Here is a 19,848-nt window from a genome sequence, read left to right as displayed (position 1 = left end):
CCTCCAACAAGATTCCTCTCTATTAAATCCTGCACAGTCCAGTGTCATTCCCAGCATGTCATGATCAGACCATCCCACCGGGAGGATTTCACAGTTGCATACCTTAGACGCGTGTTCTCTACTCAAAAGCACACAATCTATGTGTGTATATGTATTGTGATGAATCCTATGGAGTAATCAGGAAAACCCTACCTAAAGTCTCCTCGGGTGGCCAGGGAAAGGCAGACGCTTCTTGATCCTGACCATGGGGACGGCGTTAGCAGGGAGAATCATCTGGGAGGAGAAAGGCCTCAGGGAAACGGGAGGACTTCATGGGATGAGATGCAGTACTTGTCTACCTCCAGGAAGGGAATATCATTAATGCCGGTACATGTAATGGCCTGTTGTCATAGAGAACGGGTATTCCCTAAAGGTTGTGATAACTATGTGAATTAAGACAAGTATAACCAACCGGTCATGTATTACGGGCGAGAAAAGCTCTTATAAAAATGAACACTCCTAGAAATAGGAAATCCCACGAGTCTTAGTAAAAACTTGCAGAAAGGTATTTAAAAACTATCAATCTGAAACTGGAGCAATCTCAATCCTCTGTAAAAACCAAATATATCTTTTTATTCTTGATACTCCTTTGATGAGTATGCTTAAGGAGAAAAAGGAACTTGGTGGACAAAACATTATTAAGAAAACTGACTTTTGTGTTAGGGACTTCAAGAATTCCCAGAGTACTGAGACGAAGAAGATGGCTGCAGAGGCACAAAGTTGTGCAATGCAGCTCATTAAGGTTGATGACCCACATCCGAGGGAGGCTGAGAGGCATAAAAGGCCCCCTCAGGTGCAGGCCAGGAGACTAAGCTGGTGGAAGGCAAGACAGCCATAATCAGCAGCAGCAGCAGGAGGGCAGTAGTAGTAGTGTTTGGAGGAGTTTTTGTACTTTTTCTCGATTCTTTGGTTTTTGACTCCCTTTTCCCTTTTCCTCCCTGCCTGGATTAATACTAAGCCTCTCTGGAAAGTTATCTCTGTACTTCGTGCTCTGCCTTTAGAGTTCCTAAGACTTCTGTAGCAAGGTTACCCTAAAGGTGCCTGGATAGTGTCCCAAGGTCAGTATGTTCTCCCTGTAAGTCATGTGGCGTGTTTGGTGGTAACTGTCCTTCGTGCTAAATGGCCTCCACCATGGTGGAACATTTTATCTACATGGCGTTCTTTTTGACCCACTCTTCCAGGTACCTAAAATGGAGGCTGTCCTTGTCCTCAAAGTCCTGCAAAGGGGGCGGGGCACATGACTTTACTTTGGTTTGGATGGGTGTGTGGGTGTCTGTGTGTGGATGAACTGTATAGGGCCACATGATGACTGGCGTGTGGACTGTAGTAGCAATTTCTGACTATCATGTGCAGATATTTGCCTGGGGAGAATATATATTTGATCCATTGTTCCCTGGGTGCTTTGTCGGCCTTTGGCTGTACACCAAATGTGTGAATGAAGCACAGTGGGTGATAGACACAGGAAGGGGTCGGGGGAGAGGGGTGTGGATACAATACCCATTCACTTCCTCTTGCTGCCGCAATACAAACATGGAAGCCTGCTTCATGAATCTTACTGCAACTTAATTGCTCGAAAGTATATGATGGCAAAGCTCTGCCTCTCCAGTGACCAAGAAGGAACTGACTGGAGCAGTCCTTCCCTCCTATTCAACAAGGACAGCTGGATCACCTCACCTGCCAAAAGGCCCCATCTCCCTGATGCTCCTGGCTGTGTCTTAACCACCTGTCCAAGAAGCAGGAGCCCCTTTGCGGCAGAATACATGGCAATCTACCCACTGCTGAACACAATTTACCTCAACTTCAGACACCGGGCAAGCACCCTGATTGTAACTGCAACATTTGGGGAACTCCAGGTGTTTGTCCTGCATATTATTGCCTAACCACACTGCAGAACCTACCAGCCAAAGTCTTCCGACTCCTTTTGGTGTGCTTCCGAGGACGATTGTTAAATAATCCTTATTCACTTGGGTCCTCTGATACCGACCCCATCCTGCTCGTGAGCTTGTAATTCTCGTAGAAATTGAGCATTTCTGAATATTACCAACTGCAACTCCAAAGAGAGAAAACTTACTTCCCACGCTGCTAGCTCAGACCTGGGACCGAGTTGGTGGGGAATCCTTTAGAATGTCATCACAGGCCTATGATGGGCCGCTCCGCAGTTCACCGTTGCTGAAGCCTTTGAGGGCCGCTCGAAAATCTAACTGCCCTTGAAACGCGCATTTCACTGGGCCTGGGCCCTTGGATTAATATTGTCTTTCTCTGACGTTGCTGGAAGTTTTTTAATCTTGATTCTCATCATGTGGTACCCTCTTCGGGCCCAAGGGTCTGGCAAGCTTCAGTTCATATTAAGATCATCGTAACGGTTAGCACTCAAATGTGGGACCTTTTCTATAAAGAACACAGATTTTCTGCAGGTCTTTGTCCCCTTGATTTCCACTGAGTAGATAGAAAGTCTTATTTACCTTATAAATGTCCTCTCCATCCACTGAAAGACTTTCTAGAAATGCCAATAACTGTCAGTGAACATTTGTTGTTGAATGTAAAGCGCTCTGCTGTGTATCTGTATTGTTGTATACCTCTGTAAAGCGCTTCTTTGCTTCTTGAAGCTAGGTCCGCACTCAGTAAATACAATAACCCTGGAAAAAGAGCCCAAGGAAAATCCACTAAAATACGGAAGAGTAGATCTAGACCAACCAATTTCTTACCCCTAAAGGAGGGTATATCACTGAAAGTAATTGAGTCCTGAGGCCAAATGTAATGGAGAAAAAATTAATGTATTTGGAAAGAAATATTTTCAGCTATGTGTGAAAACAACTGTGCAAGATTTTTTGCTCCACGTTTGGATTTCAGTAGACACCAACATGCAAATACATGTGTTACTGGAGCACTTTATGGCTATTTTAGGTATGTGATGTTGGTACAGTAGATTGTGGGGCAGTGGTAATGAATGTCTGATATTCTGATTAATGATATTCAGTGGATTTTCTGATCAATTCATGTAGGCACTAGCTGTTGTAACCATAACAATTATGGGTGGAAGTTTTGGAATTAATCTGAACCACTGGCATTGGTCTGGGCAACCTTTCCCACCACTGTTTTTTAGCCCGTCTGTGCCATTGCAAAAGGGGTCCAGCCATATGCAAATCAGTCAGGCACTGCCACCAATGGGAGGCCAGGTCCCCTGTGCACAGAAACACAAGCAAACCCACACGTTTCTGCCTTGTTGGGTCTCCTCCGTGAGGTGCAGCTTGGTTCCCTATGGTGCAGAAAGCAAGGGACCCACGTCTGGGCATACCCTCTCTCACATAGGGAGATAAACTGAAACCAAAAAAGTTGTTTGTGTTAGTGACCTGACACTGTTAAGAGAAGGTGGGGTGAGGCCCCTCTCAACCTTGTGCAGGAAGCCTACCAGGGTGTTTTCCAGAGCCAGTCCCGTCCCAGAGTAAGAGTGCTGGAGTTGGCAGGGCCCCAGTCTTCATACATGTACCTGGCAATAAATTACAAAGTGCCACTTTTACTTGCCCTATACCTGCCATACACATGCTGGCCAGTGTTTTCCCTCTTGTCCAGTAGGACCGCTGTGACTAGGATTCCTTTCGACAGACACCCAAACAGGCAGCTCACCAGCGAAAAATGCAGCAAACAGTAAGACAGTTGAATGTTGCATAAAACAGAACCGCAATCCAGACGCTCCTTCAACCACTAAATATGAACTCTGAAATTGACTTTGTATGCAGCGGGCCACCATTGCAGAATGCCTGCGAGCCCACATTGGAAAAGGGGCAGGGTTTACAAGCTGCTTTATGGTTTCCCGCCTCAGTAACCCGCCCCCCCCGGGGGACAGCAAGGCAGGGATTTGCCCGAGACATCAGCTGAGGGGGAGTGCTAATGAAAGGAGGATAAGTGGGCAGATAGGCCGAAGCAGTGTGGGTTGTTCAGGTGAATGTGGAGAAGGTGGACTGTGAGACCAGGCAGAGGAAGGTTTGTGCAGCAGTGTGTGGAGGATGATTATGGAGTGTGTGTGCAAGGTGAGGTATTGATTGGTGCGAAAGTGGTATTTTGGTGTGAGTGCGTGTGAAATGAGTGGGTATGACTAAATAAGAGCGTAGGGGCATGAATGACGTCGGTTTGTAAAGGTGACTGGGAGAGAGTGAATGGTGGGTGGCTGGGCAAAGTTGTGGGTGGAGTGCAGCATAGTGAAAGAATGGGAGTTGAGTGTAGTAGAGAGTGGAAAGAGAGGGTAGTAAGTAGTGGGAGGGGAGTAGACAGTAGTGGCAGGAGAGTGTGGTAGAGAGTAGTGGCAGGAGAGTGCTGGGAAAGAGTGTAGTCGAGAGTAGGGGAGGAGAGTGCCTTAGAAAGTGCAAGTCATTTATAATGCACCTGTACACAAGTAGGTTAAGAAGAGTTTTGGTAGGCGATATAACATCAGTGGGACAGAGGAGGAGTTGGAGATGAAAGGTAGAGTGGGGGGGAAGAAAAGGGAGGAGAGTGTTTCTTTTTCTTGTGGGACCCCAGGTTAGGATTCACTTAGAAGATCCCAAGGGAGAAAGAGAGATAAGGTGATTGCCTTTAGGGCCTAACCACTAGCCAGCCAGATATAAGACAGAAGGGGTTACTGATCTATAGTGGCCACCTTGGGATCTAGGGAAGTCTGGGCTGGGGTGGACGGAGACCTGTGAAAGGCGAGAGAGAGGTGGAGGGCACTTAGCAGAAACCCTATTAAAATGTTCAATAAAATCCATTGAACCATCTTGGAGAATTGGTGCGTTTTTGAGCACATCTGTGACACTGTACTCTTCATATCGTACACCATTGTAGCTCCCTCTTTGTCTCTCACCCTCTCATTATCCCCCTTTCTTTTTGAGAGGGAACCACGTGGTCAGTTGCACGTTTGCTAGAGCCACCCGAATAGTTGCTTGCAGCTGCACCAACAGAAGAAAAAACACAGTGATCTTATTTGTGGCTTTGTTCTTTTGCAAAGTCAGATATTAAGAGATACATGATTTAATTACACTAGCATTGTAAAAAAAAAGAAAACAGGAAATGTGCAATGTTCATATCTAATCATCACTTGAAGTATATACTTTAGAGTGAATAAAGTACATTATCAATACCTAAAATAACCATATGCATTATTTTAGCTAGGTTATCATTCCAATATGAGCGGTCTGGTACATTAAATCAAAGTGCATTTTGGGAATATAAGAATGATATATATGTCTGTGTTGAAAGGGTTCTATGCTTGAATCCCTAGGTCCATAATACATGCTAGGGTTGTTTCAAATTTCATTTTTCACAACACTTCTGCGAACATTAACATATTTGTAACATTAAAGAATATATCCTTCATCAGTAGTTCAATACAAGGTAAAATGGTTTCAACATTTGCCCATCTATTTGGGTCCAAACTCTCTGGAGCCATTTCCCATCACTATGCAAATGTATAGCACGGTATCAGAGTAAGGATGGCTGTTAACCTGCTCAGGACCCAGTGCACAGACATTCAAAGAGAATTATATATTTGTAAATATGCTTTATACGTGGAAAATATACGTTTTTATTTTTTTTGTACAATGAATTCATGTTTAACCTTTTTATTATGGTTGGTCGAAAGAGACCCCTTTCAGAATGAATACCATTTGTCTTACTATGGCACGGAGGAACATGTATTGCTGCTTCTACACTGGAGTGGTGGCCTTTTTTTTAGTAACCTTATTCTCTCACTGATTAGAGTAGTGTTTTATTTCTTGCTTGCGAGTAGCATTTAGGTTCACTTTACTGAAGAATAGTGTTTGCTCTTGCTTCAATGAAAAAAGTAGTAGTTGTCACTGTTTCACTCCAGACATGCACGTGATAGGCCCTGTTGCATTGGAGAGCACTGTTGGGCCTTTTCTTTCACTTTAGATTGTGTGTATAAAGCCCCTTGACCCCCCCCCCCCCTCCCCCCATACTGTGCAATGCTACCCTGTACAAACTTGTCCTAATTGGAAACGCGTTTAACTCCATATTAACCGTTATTCATTTTCATTTTCAGGCACTCTTTCACAGATGATCATTATGTGGAGTTTAGCAAGCACTCGCAAGATCGTGTCATTGGCACTAAGGAGGATATTGCACATGTAAGTATGAGATTGGACTGTATGCTTTGGTTTGCTTGGCAAATGCACCTATCCTGGAATTGTTTGTGCAGGATATGAGAATCTATGGTACTGTTTCATCAAATCATAGGGTTGTGTTTGTGAGTTTAATATGAGAAATAAGTCTCTTGGTGCTGTTTAACTTCGATATCCTGATGTTGACTGCACCTTTTTAATGCCCCGCTGCAGAAATAATTACAAGAAGACATGCCTCATGTTTATGTTATTAGTCTGTTAGACAGCTCACATCACCACTGCAGTGGTCATAACGTGCAGAACCTTGTTTGTGTAGTGGCAAATTGTGACTCTGGCCAGGGTAGCATCCCAGACCATGGTCTGTGAGGTGAAAAGAAAACTGGATGAAAGAGAGCAAGAAAGGCGAAGAGTCATGGAGACAAACACATGCAGACTTAACTCGCAAGTTGTACAGAAATTATAACATAAGGGTGAATAAAAGTGATAGTTGGGATGAATGTATAGTTTTTAGAGTTTTGACCAGAAGAAAAAGTTATTAAAAAAAGGGACAATAGCTCCCTTTTTTGGCTAGAAGAAGTTTAATGGAGGCAGTTAAGTGAGGTGGTGATATTAAATTAACTCCTGTTTATGGATGTTTGATAGCCTTGATGTACCCACGTGTTCTTGGGAATTTTAGGGACTACTAACCAGATAATCATTTTGGGTTCCCTCCTGCTTATGAAGAGGATTCTGGTTAAGAATATCACCAGAATGATATGCAAATTATTTGTTTGCCTTTGCTAGAGCACTGTGACCCAAAACGTAATTGTAGGCCCCTCCCCTCTGGGTTGGCACTGTTAAGACAGAATTACATGTTTGGGGTGTTTGTTGGCATCTTAGCAACCCTTTTGCGTTTTTCCCTCTTATAATTAAGGATCCGTGAACTATTTTTGTGGCCAGAGGGACTTCTACTAAAGTCTCCCTGCCATTCCAACCCCTTTGATCTCTTTAAGTATATGGTCCCATGGTAGCCCAGAAGGCTTCTGGGAGGTGATGCCTGGGCCCCCATTTTGGCGCAATGGCGATTATATAACCCTACATTGGTTTTAGGGACTATATTGGTGACAGATGTAAATACGTGTTGTCTTCACTGTGGGTGCATGCCGTTTTAGCCCAATGTAACTTGTTGGTGGTCAATGGGGTGCCAAGGTATTTTTTTTTTAATTCTGCTGTCAGCCATTTTGTTTTGGGGTCCTTTCTTTGTTTAGGAGAGCCATGAGGCACGTCTAAAATTGATTGTTCGTTTGTTTATTTATTTATAATTCACACCAGACCCACAGGTATTAGGGCGCAGAAGAAGGAAAAGAGGATTGTTCAGCTTAGGTTACATTGCTGTGCGTTGCAGTACAAAATATTGATAGACAGTGCTAGCCTATATCATACAAATGAACAAATGGTATCAGAGAAAATCAAGCAACAGTTGTATACATTATATACAAGGCAGCTTTGCACACATGCTCTTTGTGAGCCCAGCCCTGCACCCTCTGTAGTGGTTTGAACTGTTCTAGACCTGTTCCTGGCCTTAGGCCTTCCATTTAACATCCTGTGGGGGTGGTATGTTATAACCTGCTTTTTCTAGGGGCTATTAATAGTAGGCTACCCTTGTTTGTGTGTGTATTTTTTTTAAAATATATTCTTTATTATATTTTATAAGAAAAGAACCAAACAAAGACAACATGTCCATAGCACTGCAATTCAGCGACATTGCAAACAGTCAATCCAGGTTATTGGTTTTACGCCCCTTAATCATGCTCAAATTTGCCCTGTCACTCACCTACTTCCCAGCTAGATGGCTTCCGGGCCTGTTCTTCAAGTTTCCCCCCCTCTTAGGAAGCCATCAGGGAGTCTGGTGGTCTAGTAATTAGGTTGTTCCAGTAGGGGGCCCCCAACTGTCTCTAGGTGTGGCATGTAATGACACGGTGTCCCTATAATATACTTTCATATCGAGACAATATACTACATCCCTCATCCCGCCTCCCTTCAGAGGCGGGGTGCCCTTCCCCACGTCATTGCAATGCGTAATTTAGCCAATCCCAGCAGCATCCCTCCTAGGTGCCTCAGTTGCCCTGGTAATTCCTTTGTGGGTCACAGGAGCGCTAACTGGGGAGAAACTTCAACTGATTCACCAGTAACCTGTTGGAGTATCTGATATACCTCGGCCCAGAATTTCACCACTGGTGCGCAATCTCATGCTAAATGTAGGAAGGTTGCTTGCATTTGCACACAACGCTCGCAGCTCTCCATAACATCGGGGTAAAATTTGTGACGCGCAACCGGCGTGTAATAAATTGGATGCAAATATTTAATTTGTGGGAGCTTCAATCTACTATGGGTGGACATTTGTCGAGTTTGTGCGCAACAGTATTTCCAGACCCCATCTGGGATCGGCTGACCCAATAATTCCTTCCATCTGCAGTGTGCATCTGCTCACTGTTAGGGAGAATTCTCATAAATGGCTAATTTCCCTTACGTAATGAGTCCCTCAGCAGCTTTGCTGGATTTCTAGCATTTATTTTGTTCACCTGGTAAGAGTGTGAGCCTTTTTCCCCACTCTTACATGTGTTTTGCCATGTGTGTTTTTACTCACCTACTCCATGAGCACCACTTTTTGTGTGTGGTACACAGCACCTTCAGTGCAGTGACACAGGGTTGTCTTTGAGACTTCCCACTGACTCCATTTTTCTGGGGCTGACTACTGTCCCCCAGAAACATGTAAAGTTGCCATTAACTTTATGTAGTCACTTTAAACCATAGACTCATTACACCCCATCTTACATGGAGTATTGGAAAGGGTTAACTCTTATCCCTTTTTGTCTGTGCCTCTTGGAGCCTTGTTTCGCTCCCTTAACATTAAGACTTGGCTGGTGGCAGTGGTAACTACCCTAACTTTTCTACCGCGATTATCTTATATAAACGTGGTAATGTTTTAGGCTACTATATTAGCCTCGAACATAAACCGTCTTGACCAAATACATTTTATTTTGGTTCCAGCTGGGTTTATTCGCCATTTCTTTTTGTTAAAGTCTTTCTTGTGTTTTTCTCTGCGCGCCAAACCGGGGATGATTCTTTTATTTGCTGTCTTTTCGCGGGCTTCTGCACAGAAGCCCTCCTTAAGGCACCTGAAAGTCTAGGTAGGCAGGATGTGAGGGAGGGGTCTTTGGGCCCCTGCCATGGGTTCCATTGGTAACCCAAGTCGCACTCCTGTTTGATTGGCTAAGGGGGCTGCCCTTGCCAGGACAGACACCCTGCAATGTGATTGACAGCCAGGCTGTATGAATGGGGGAAAACTGCATAAAAAGCAGGTCTCTGGGACTGGAAAGGCATAGTCGCCACTGGAACGAAAGAATCAATGAGGAACTGGAAGAAGAGCACCCCTTCCACGACTGAACTGCCCGGTGAAGCCCTGCTGCAGGTCTGACTCTCCGAATCCGACGACAGAGAAGATCCTCCTGAAAACTTCTTCCCTTGAGCTGGTGGGACCAACCAGTTTGCCCAAACTGCAAGCCAGGACCCCTCCTCTGGTCGAATTCGCTGTACAGAGCTACAGTGGGCCAGATAGCCAGGAAGGTCTGACTCTGCTTGGGTTTTAAGGAGCGCACCTTTTATTCATTGTTTTGCTCTGCTGCTGGTTTCTTCCCTGTGTGGCGCCGGACCCTCCAGTCTTCCTACTTCTCCAGCATGGGGTCTGGCATGGATTCACATGCTCATGAATATTCCCCGTCAGGCTGGGAATCCTCGGTAAAGAAAAAACCAGTATCAGTTTCGTTTCTGATCTGACTTTCGTAGTAATAACCAATCACTGGTCTCTGCGTCATACTGACCACAGCCAATGACTGCCCTCTACCTAAGCCCCACCTCTGGCAGCCATCTTCAGATTTTTACCGCACGTTCATGTGTTGGGATCCTCGTGCTATTGCTCTCGAGCGTTAGTGCTATTTTTTCACGTTTTTTCTCAAAAACTTTGTTTTTTCGGTCAAAAGAGCCTCAAGCTCCACCGACTCTCTATCCGATCAACGGGGACCCGTGTCAGATTCGTCTGCGCCCCTCAAGGGTGAAGATTTTGTCGAGCTACGCTTTTGGAGGACTCCAGAAGTTTCTCAGGCCCGGTCATGGCCCAGGAGAAGGGAAGCTCGACGCCCGGAAAGCTGTTCAGGGTCTGCCCTGGATGCCAGCTGCAGAACGTCTTCAAGGAGGACGAACACTCTTTTTGTCTCTACTGCCTACATGAGGACAAGACGCACGTGGATAAGGACTGTGCGTTTTGCGGCAACATGTCGGAGCGGACCATGAAGGACCGCCATCAACGTCTCGCCAACTGGCTAGAAGGGAAGAGCCCGTCCGGCGAGAAGAAGAAGAAATCTGAGCGGTCTTCTAAGACCTTTGAGGACGCCCCGGCGACGGGGGTCCAACATAAGGCCAAGCACCGCGAGTCCGCTGGCACCGGGAGCGCCGAACGGTCCGGCTCTACGGGCGCCAGGCAGGGCGCACCCTCCCCGGCACCATCAACCACGAGCCAACGCTCTGGGTCGGGTAAGAGGAAGGCCGAGTACCCGGCGAAGCTCCTGGAGAGGCCCCGGTCGAGCTCGAAGGCGGAGGGGGAGCGAGGCGGTGTCCCCCCCTCAAGGATAAGGCGGTGAGCGCACCTAAAGTGGTGAAGGTCTTAATCCATCCGGCCAAGCCCTCTATCGAAACTGTCGCGGCGGCCCTGGCTCAGCCTGTGCAGGCTACACCAGTGGTGGCGACCTCGGGGCTCAGAGTCTCCCTGCCACCTCGGAGGGAGTCCTCTTTTGTGCCCATCGATAGGACCCCCGTGAAATTCGCCCGAGGGGAAGAGAAAGGGGGGGCAGGGCGTCGTCGTAGATTCGGCTTCAACCTCGGAGGAGGAACTGGTCGAGGTCTTAAGCCACGGCCTCGGCGTGGAAGAAGACCGGCCCGTCGGGATGGATCCTGATCGCCCGTCAGATTCCCCTCTGCCAGCACCGCAAGACAACTCGGCGGCCATTTTGTTGGCTATACAGTCCTTATGCTCAGAGATAAGGACGAGACTACCGTTGCCGACGGAGGAACCTCTCCCGTCGGGGGACCCAGAACCGGGACCTTCTGGTGTTCCCCCACCCAAGAAAAGAAGGATCCACCCTCCACCTCCTTTTCAGCCGTCGCGCCCCGTCCAGCCCTCCTCCCCGTCCACCCGAGGGGATGATACGGGGACTGACACGGCACCGACGGGTACGGACGACGAGGTATACGACGAGGATGTACCGTCGTCGCCTCCCACCAGGGCTTCTCTGCCTGACGAGATTGGATCGTTCCACTCCATGATCACCAGGGCATCCGAGCTTTTTCAACTCTTCCCTGAGGAGAAGAAGGAAGTTTTCCTTTATCAGCGGCGCGAGGCCAAGAGGAAGACGGTCCTCTCAGTGCCTCTATTGGATGACATTTGGGATGAGGGCCTCACCCTCCTCAAGAACCCTTCCACGACGCCAGCTAGAAGAGACCGGTACGAGAAGAAGCACCGGGTCCCGGACACGGCCCCCCTGTGCCTCCGGGCGCAGCCTACCCCGGACTCCGTCGTCTCCGCGGCGGCCAGGAAGAAAGCGGGGGGGGGCGGGGTGCGGCCTCCACATCGACTTCCCCACCGGACGGTGAGGGAAAGAAATTGGACGCTATGGGACGCAGAGTCATCTCGTCGGCAGCGACGACGATTAAAGCGGCCAACGCCTTGGCTATCGTGGCCCGCTACGACAGGGAGCTCTGGTACAAACTGGCTCCCCTGCTGGACTTCCTCCGGACGACAAGAGGACAGAGGCCCTGGAGATCCTGCAGGAAGGTGAGGTGGCTTCGGACCACGCCATTACCGTTGCGACGGACATCGCCGACACTGGGTTCCGCCAGTTGGGCAACGGCGTTTGCCTTAGGCGGCGTGGATGGCTCAAGGCTACGGACTTCCGTCAAGACGTTCAGACCAGAGTCCTGGACATGCCCTTCGATGGGAACAACCTGTTTGGGAAAACAGTGGACGATTCCCTTCAGGCCATTAAAGCGGACACTGAGACGGCCCGGGCCCTGGGAGTTCTGCAACAACGACGGACGCCCTTTCGGAGCAGGGGAGGCAAGGGCGCCTCCAAAGGTTCCGGCGGCGGTTTCTCCACCTACCGTCAAGCGGCCCGCTCGTCGTCTCAGGAGGCCTACAGAGGACGAGGCAAGTCTGGCGGACCACGCCGTCATCGCCAAGGAGGTCAAGGCGGCAAAGCCTCGTCGAAGCAGGATTGAACCGGCCGTGGGGTCGGGCCCCCACCGAAGCACCCCGGTGGGAGGCCGGCTGGCGAGCTTCGTCAGCGTGTGGGAGTCCATCTCCACCGACCGTTGGGTGCTGGACGCCTTGGCCCGGGGCCACGCGCTAGAGTTCCAGAGAAGGTGCCCGCGCGTCCCCCCCGTGGCCAGGAAAGAACTTCACGTCCCTCAACTTCTCCTGGAGGTAAAAGCGATGCTCAGGAAGGGCGCCATCGAACTCGTCCCAAAGAGGCTTCGGGGCTCCGGAGTCTACTCGAGATACTTCCTCGTGAAGAAGAAGACGGGGGATGGCGCCCCATCCTGGACCTGCGACGGCGCAGAAGTTCCGGATGGTCACCCTCCAGCACGTCCTGGGTCAGCTGGAGGAAGGAGACTTCCTGTCGTTGTTGGATTTGGAGGATGCCTACTTCCATATTCCCATCCTAAAGGGGCACCGAAAATTCCTCAGGTTTGTGGTCCAAGGGCGTCATTACCATTTCAAAGCCCTCCCCTTCGGACTACGGTCGGCACCCAGGGTATTCACCAAGTGCCTCGCACCGGTGGCGGCGCAGCTGCGCCGCGAGGGGGTCCACGTCTACCCCTACCTGGACGACTGGCTCATCCGAGCCAAGACGAGGGAGCTCGCCGTGGTTCACACGGCAAGGACCGTCCAACTTCTCACGGACCTGGGATTCTCCGTGAACTACGCCAAATCCCACCTGGTACCCGCGCAAGACGCCCTGTTTCTGGGAGCGAGGCTCAACACAGTGTCCCTTCTGGCCTCCCCGTCGGAGGAGAGGACCAGGACCATCCTGGGCAAGGTGCAGCGGATGTTGGTGGCCGACGCGGCCAAGGTGAGGTCCATCAAGTCCCTCCTCGGAATGATGTCTTCCTGCATCTACCTCATTCCCATGTGCAGGCTCCGGATGCGCCCGTTACAGGAGTTCCTGGACGCGCGCTGGATCCAAACGACGGGCAGCTTCGAGGAAAGGATCACACTCGACGAGAGTTTCCGACGAGCGATCCGGTGGTGGGGCACCCGCGCGCATCTGACGGCGGGCTTGGACTTCCAGACCCCAGCCCACCAGGAGACAGTGACCACGGATGCCTCCCTGGAAGGGTGGGGAGCGCACACCGAAAATCTGCACGCAAGAGGCCTTTGGCTCCCGACGGAGAAATCCCTACATATCAACGTCCTGGAGCTCCGTGCAGTGTTTTGGGCCCTCAGGTCCTTCCTTCCGTCCCTCAAGGGCAAGGTGGTGAGGATCTTCACCGACAACACCACCACCATGTTTTACATCAGGAAACAGGGCGGAACCAGGTCCCCAGCACTGTCCAAGGAGGCGCAGGACCTGTGGCATTGGGCCATCGCCCAAAGGATATTTCTGGTGCCGTTTCATCTGGCAGGGATAAAAAACACCATCGCCGACTCACTCAGCAGGGAGCTGCGCTCGTGCCACGAGTGGGAGCTACGGCAGGATCTAGTGGATCGCCTCTTCCGACGGTGGGGCACACCCCAGATCGACCTGTTCGCGACGGCGACGAACTCCAAGTGCCGGAGGTTCGCCAGCAGGTTTCCCCAGGCGAGGAGCATGGGCGATGCTTTCTCGTTCCCCTGGGAGGGCCTGTTCCTCTACGCGTTCCCTCCTTTGCCACTGCTAATCCGGCTCGTCAACCAGCTCAAGAGGTCACGGTGCAGGATGATCCTCGTCGCACCTGCGTGGCCGAGGCAGATATGGTTCCCGGACCTTCTGGACTTGTCGGCGTCCCCGCCAATCAAGCTGCCGGTGGACGCGCATCTACTCTCCAGAGAAGGAGGCGCCACCCTCCACCACGACCCGAAATCGCTGAACCTGCAGGCCTGGCTCCTGCAGCGCTAGAGTTTGGAGGATACGACATACCGGCCGACTGCAGAGAGGTTCTTGCAAAGGCCAGGGCGTCCTCGACTCTTAAATGCTACGGACACAAATGGAAGAGATTCTCTGTCTGGTGCCACGCACAGAAGATTAACCCTCTACGGATTACGGCCCCCCAAGTACTGCCGTACCTGCTGACGCTGGCCAAAGCTGGACTGGCACACGCGTCCATCAAGATTCATCTTGCTGCGATCTCCCGATACACCAGAACCACGGGGCGGACGTCCTTGTGGTCTCATCGTCTGGTGAAAGAGTTCATGAAGGGACTGTTCAGATCGTTCCCGCCGGTGAAGGCTCCGGCCCCGGCGTGGGAGCTCAACGTGGTGCTGACCAAGCTCATGGGACCTCCGTTCAAGCCTCTGCACTCAGCTCCGTTGAAATTTCTGTCGTGGAAAACAGCGTTTCTTGTGGCCATCACCTCCGCACGACGAGTGGGAGAGATCCAGGCCCTTTCCTGCAAGGCCCCATACTTGACTTTTCACGACACGAGGGTAGTGCTCAGGACGCACCCCTCCTTCATGCCCAAGGTACCGTCGGACTTCCATCTCAACGAACCCTTGGTGTTGCCTGTGTTCTTCCTGTCGCCTTCGTCGCCGGCTGAGAGGACTTTGCACTCGGTGGATGTGGCTAGAGCGCTGAAGTTCTACGTGGACCGCACAAAGTGTTTTCGGAAGACGTCACAACTCTTTGTGAACTTCGGACCTGTCAATCAGGGGAAGGCTCTCTCGAAGGCTTCCATTTCCAGATGGCTCTCCGGCTGTATCATGTACTGTCACCGGTTGGCAAACCGACCGCTGCCTGGCCGTCCGAGAGCCCATTCCACCAGAGCGATCGCAGCTACCACGGCGTTCCTATCTGGTGTGCCCCTGCTGGACATATGCAGGGCTGCTACGTGGAGGTCGACGCACACCTTCACGAAATTCTACTGCGTCGACCGGGATTCCAGGGAGGAGTCCAGGGTCGGCCAAGCAGTGCTGCGCAACCTGTTCGCCTGAGGTGAGCCTGGTGAGGAGGTAAGATGCTTAATGTTGAGTTTGATGTGATGCTTAATATTGAGCCTTTGCCACCTCCCGTGGTTGTGCATGTGTGTACTGCTATGTATTCTTTATTCATGAGCATGTGAATCCATGCCAGACCCCATGCTGGAGAAGGAACAAGTTACTTACCTGTAACTGTTGTTCTCCAGCATGGGTCTGGCATGGATTCACATGCGAACCCTCCCGCCTACCCCTCTGCGGCTCTTCACTTGGTCATACTGCCACTTCACGTGCTTCCAAATCTGAAGATGGCTGCCAGAGGTGGGGCTTAGGTAGAGGGCAGTCATTGGCTGTGGTCAGTATGACGCAGAGACCAGTGATTGGTTATTACTACGAAAGTCAGATCAGAAACGAAACTGATACTGGTTTTTTCTTTACCGAGGATTCCCAGCCTGACGACGGGGAATATTCATGAGCATGTGAATCCATGCCAGACCCATGCTGGAGAACAACAGTTACAGGTAAGTAACTTGTTCCTTCTCGTCAGTCCGACAGTCGATTCAGGACCTGTGGGCCTGCAGGAACCACCAGGAACGTCCACCTCTGCTACAGCTCCCTCTCCATTTTAAGGTACTGTGCAAATCCGGTTGGCCTTTTCGTTCAGCCGCGGTAAAAGTATTTTAAATCTTTTGCCAATCCGAGGGCTTGTCCTTCTCTTCTCCTTTGAACTAACTTTTCTACCAACCAACCTTGTCTGGAATCTGTGCCACGAACTTTACCACGAACTACCCTGAACTGTGTGATCTTGAGCAAAAGACTTTTGACCCATTGATTTTGGCCCTAAGCCTTTTCTAGCTGATCTCCTCATTGTAGTTTCTCTTGTTCAATTGCCCTGAGTACTTACCTGTTGGGTTGCCTAGTTTCTAATAACTTTGTCTTTCCTTCCCTTTTAAATTGCTGGAGGGCCCTTTTGCTCCCACTTCATTTTGTGAGCTTAACTTGTCTGGTATTTAAGGGAAGTGGTGTGGTGTATTTGATTGTGATTTCTTACTTGCTTATAATAGTGAAATGTTATACAACTGTTGAGTAAATAAATATATATTCTTTTACTTAGAAACCTTGAGTCCGTGTTTGCCTGAATCATAGTAATTGCTGTCCTTTGTGTAACTATTTGATACTGCTCACTTACTCTTGAGATAAGTCTGGCTGCTCTGCTACTGCTACCTCTTTAACTGTGTAGTACAGGCTTGTACCAAAGGTGAAATTGTACTGTCACTTGTAGCCTTAATTGTGTGTGGTGTTACCAAAGGGTACTGCATATATTTCTGTCTAACACTCACCATCCCACCGTTTTCTCTATGATTTTGGCATATATGTTTGACGTTAGCTTACCCTCACCTTCCGTCTCTATGATAGAGTGCAAAAAATGTGTGGGTCCCGACTGGGCTGGGAAAGTTCTGAAAAGCTCTTTCATTACATTGCGGCTCCTAAAGTAAAGTAAGATGTCTAGTGCAGAGACACTACCCCAATTCTTAAAATTTCTTAAGGGTTAGTAACTGCCCATTGGGAAATATATCCTGAAATCCTGGGGCATGGTCTGGCACGCATGATGGGCGGCTGCCTTCTGAGTCGATCCATGATGACAGGAGGCCTCCCGGCCTAGCATGGAAGGTTCCTGGGGGCCAAAAGGTGCAGAAGGGAGACTAAAGAGAGCCTGACTGCAGAGGTGCGGGCGAGAGCGGACACCCGCCCTCCCCTTGAATTGATCCGCAGCTCTGCATGTCGACAAGGTGGAAGGGCAAAGCAGTGGAGTGGAGGCTGTGCCCCAGTGTGGAGGACCTGCACCTGACGGCACCAGCAAGTAAGGAGCGGTTGGTGCCTGCCAGTCTGTGGTGCTGGTGATGGAGGCTCGAAGGAGGAGAATGGCCCTCTGGGTTACCCATATGGTGAGGGAGTTGCAGCGAAGATGTACCTGGAGGGGCTGCTAGGCCAACATGGAGAAGGCCAGCAGGTTGGTGCACTGTATGGAGCTGGCAAGCTTTTGGCCTCCCCCCCCCCCCCCATCCCCCTCCATTCCTATGGTGCATTGCTGGGAGTGAGGCAGGCTGCGCCGCTCCGGCCCAGAGTAGCCGCCTAACCCTCCATGTGAGTGCCCTGCTGTAGTGGGGGCCGGCTGCTGGCGGCGGGGAGAGCAGGACCTGGGCACCCCTTTTCTCCCTTAGCTCTCTGGGAGGCAGTGGAGCCATGCAGTCTGGTCTGCACAGCCTGAAAGGGGAAACTTGGGCAACTGGCCCGACAGCCTGATAGCTCTTGGAATGCGTGGCTGGCACAGACCTCTTCAATGAGTGCAGGTAATCAACCAAGTATGGTGAAGCACTCTAAAACACCCAGATCTGCTGATGTCTTGTCCCCGATATCTGTGGCAGTGATCCAAGAAGCACAAGACAATGACCACCTTCCAAATACATGAGCTGAAGCCCTGAGATCGCCCTGAGGATGCCTAACAACTATTGGCAACCCAAAGACCCTATTTGTGGATCTTAAGAAGGATATTCAGGAGGGGATTCACAGCTTAGCCACCAAAGTTACTGCACGGGACAATCATGCGGCGGAACCTGAAAAGAGCACTGGTGAGCTCGAAGAGGTTACCTGCAAGCAATCTTTTGACATTTCTGAGCTTGCCAACAGAGTGGATGCACTTGAGGCTATGGGGGGGTAGCCTGGTGTTGACACAGGAGGGCGTGCAGAATCGTTCCATGAGGAACAACTTTAGATTCAGAGGTATACCAGCCACAGTCCCAGACCAAGACCTGGTTCGATATCTTCAGGAGTTCTTTAAGGACCGGGACCCCGCAGCGCAGCAAGCAGAACCCATCATGATCGACTGTGCATACCGGATGTACACTACCCATTGAAAGGAGAAAAACCTCACCAGATATCCTCACCCAAATTCACTTTTTCCAAGATAAAGAACGCATCCTAGGGTTGGGCAGTAGGAATGGCTCGGTGCAGTTCCGCTCTGCCCAAATAACGATCTTCCAGGACCTCTCGATGGCTACTCTGACGAATCCCGAGATGTAGTCCCTTCTCCCCAAGGGGTTGCCCCTTCCCATGAGGCAAGGGTTGTGAGGCCGCTACCCTATAATCCCCCTGGGGTTATTACTCAGCAGGAGGATCTCATAGGAAGAGACCTCCCCTATGGGGACAAAGGAGAGCACCTTGGGAGAAAGTGGTATACCCACCTTCCACCAATGCCATATGCACCCTTTCAGTCCTTGGGCCCCACTGCCATTGCATACTCTTATAGTGAGAGAAGGTCCATGTACTTTTGTAACATGTGTGAGATTGACATAACCAAACGTACTGGGACAAAGAAGATATTTGAGAACCATGAGGGTTTGCCTGACCCAAGCAATGGGACGAGGTGGCTCATAGGAGGAATAAGGACTGACATGCCATCTGCAGGTGCAGGTGTTGACATTGCACCAGGGTGGAGCCTGTGCCATTAAACAGAAACAGGACTATTTGTCTTCAGCCCACGACTAACCCAGGAGTTTTTGAATTGCATCCAGAGAGGAACCAAGCAGAGCGGCGGACGCAGGCGAGAAGTCATGGAAATCCAGAGGTCACGCAAGAAGCAACCTCCCCGCCATTCCTGATAAACAGTGCAACCAGGGTGTCCTGGTTTATTTTATTTATTTATTTATATTTATATAGCGCGCAAGCAGCCCAAGGGCATTGAGGTGCTGTTACTTGCAATAACCTAGTTACACAGGTACAGGCATAATAGCGATCGTTGATACATTATGGATATTACAGAACATAATGCTGTTAGACATTGCACTTGGTCATTGTGTTACAGCTTATGCATTGGGTCATGTGGTAAGTATTCATGCTAATGTGCGGGGTCTTATGAGAAGAGGATGGTTTTCATAGCTTTGCGGAAGGTGGTGAGGGAGGCCTCACCTCGGACTGTAGGAGGTAGGGCATTCCAGTGAATGGGTGCGAGATAGGGGAAACTGGATCCACCCGCTCTGGGTTTTTTTTTTTTTACTAGTGGCACAGAGAGCATGTTGGTATACGGTGATCTAGTTGGCCTGGTAGTGGAGACAGGGTGGATTCTTTTTGAGAGGTAGGCAGGAGCAGTGAGGTGAATGCACTTGTGGGTCAGTGTCAGAGCTTTAAAGACGATCATTTCCTTTATTGGGAGCCAGTGGGCTAGTTTCCTGGCTTCAGAAATGTGTTCTCTTTTGGCAATGCCTTGGGCTGCCCGGAGAGCATTGTTTTGTATGACTTGTAGTCTCTCTAGATTGTTATTGGAGGTTCCTAGAAAGAGTACATTGCAGTAGTCTAGCCTAGAGCCGGTGATGGCTCTGGCTATGTTGGTGCAGTTCCCTTTGGAGAGAAAGGGTCTGACTGCGTTGATAAGTTTAGCATGATATGCAGCTGCGGAGGCTATTGCATTTACTTGTCTGTCCATGGATAGGCTGGAAT

The 19,848-nt window shown here is 49.9% G+C and overlaps 1 protein-coding gene across 3 annotated transcripts in view; it reads left to right on the top strand.

The window, feature by feature from the left end:
- DCAF1 (DDB1 and CUL4 associated factor 1) overlaps positions 1–19,848 on the top strand; it is a 1,932,496-nt gene that overhangs the window by 1,184,307 nt on the left and 728,341 nt on the right. For all 3 annotated transcript variants that reach the window (XM_069644104.1, XM_069644105.1, XM_069644103.1), the window contains exon 17: positions 6,074–6,158. In XM_069644104.1, coding sequence (XP_069500205.1) covers positions 6,074–6,158 — 85 coding nt within the window. The remainder of the gene's footprint in view (positions 1–6,073; positions 6,159–19,848) is intronic.

This window comes from Ambystoma mexicanum, chromosome 2p (genome assembly GCF_040938575.1).
Source record: "Ambystoma mexicanum isolate Mex_15411 chromosome 2p, UKY_AmexF1_1, whole genome shotgun sequence".
In the NCBI taxonomy this organism is placed as follows: Eukaryota; Metazoa; Chordata; class Amphibia; order Caudata; family Ambystomatidae; genus Ambystoma; species Ambystoma mexicanum.
The sequence above is the reverse complement of the archived record's forward strand: the minus strand, read 5'-3'. Positions and strand labels throughout refer to the sequence as shown.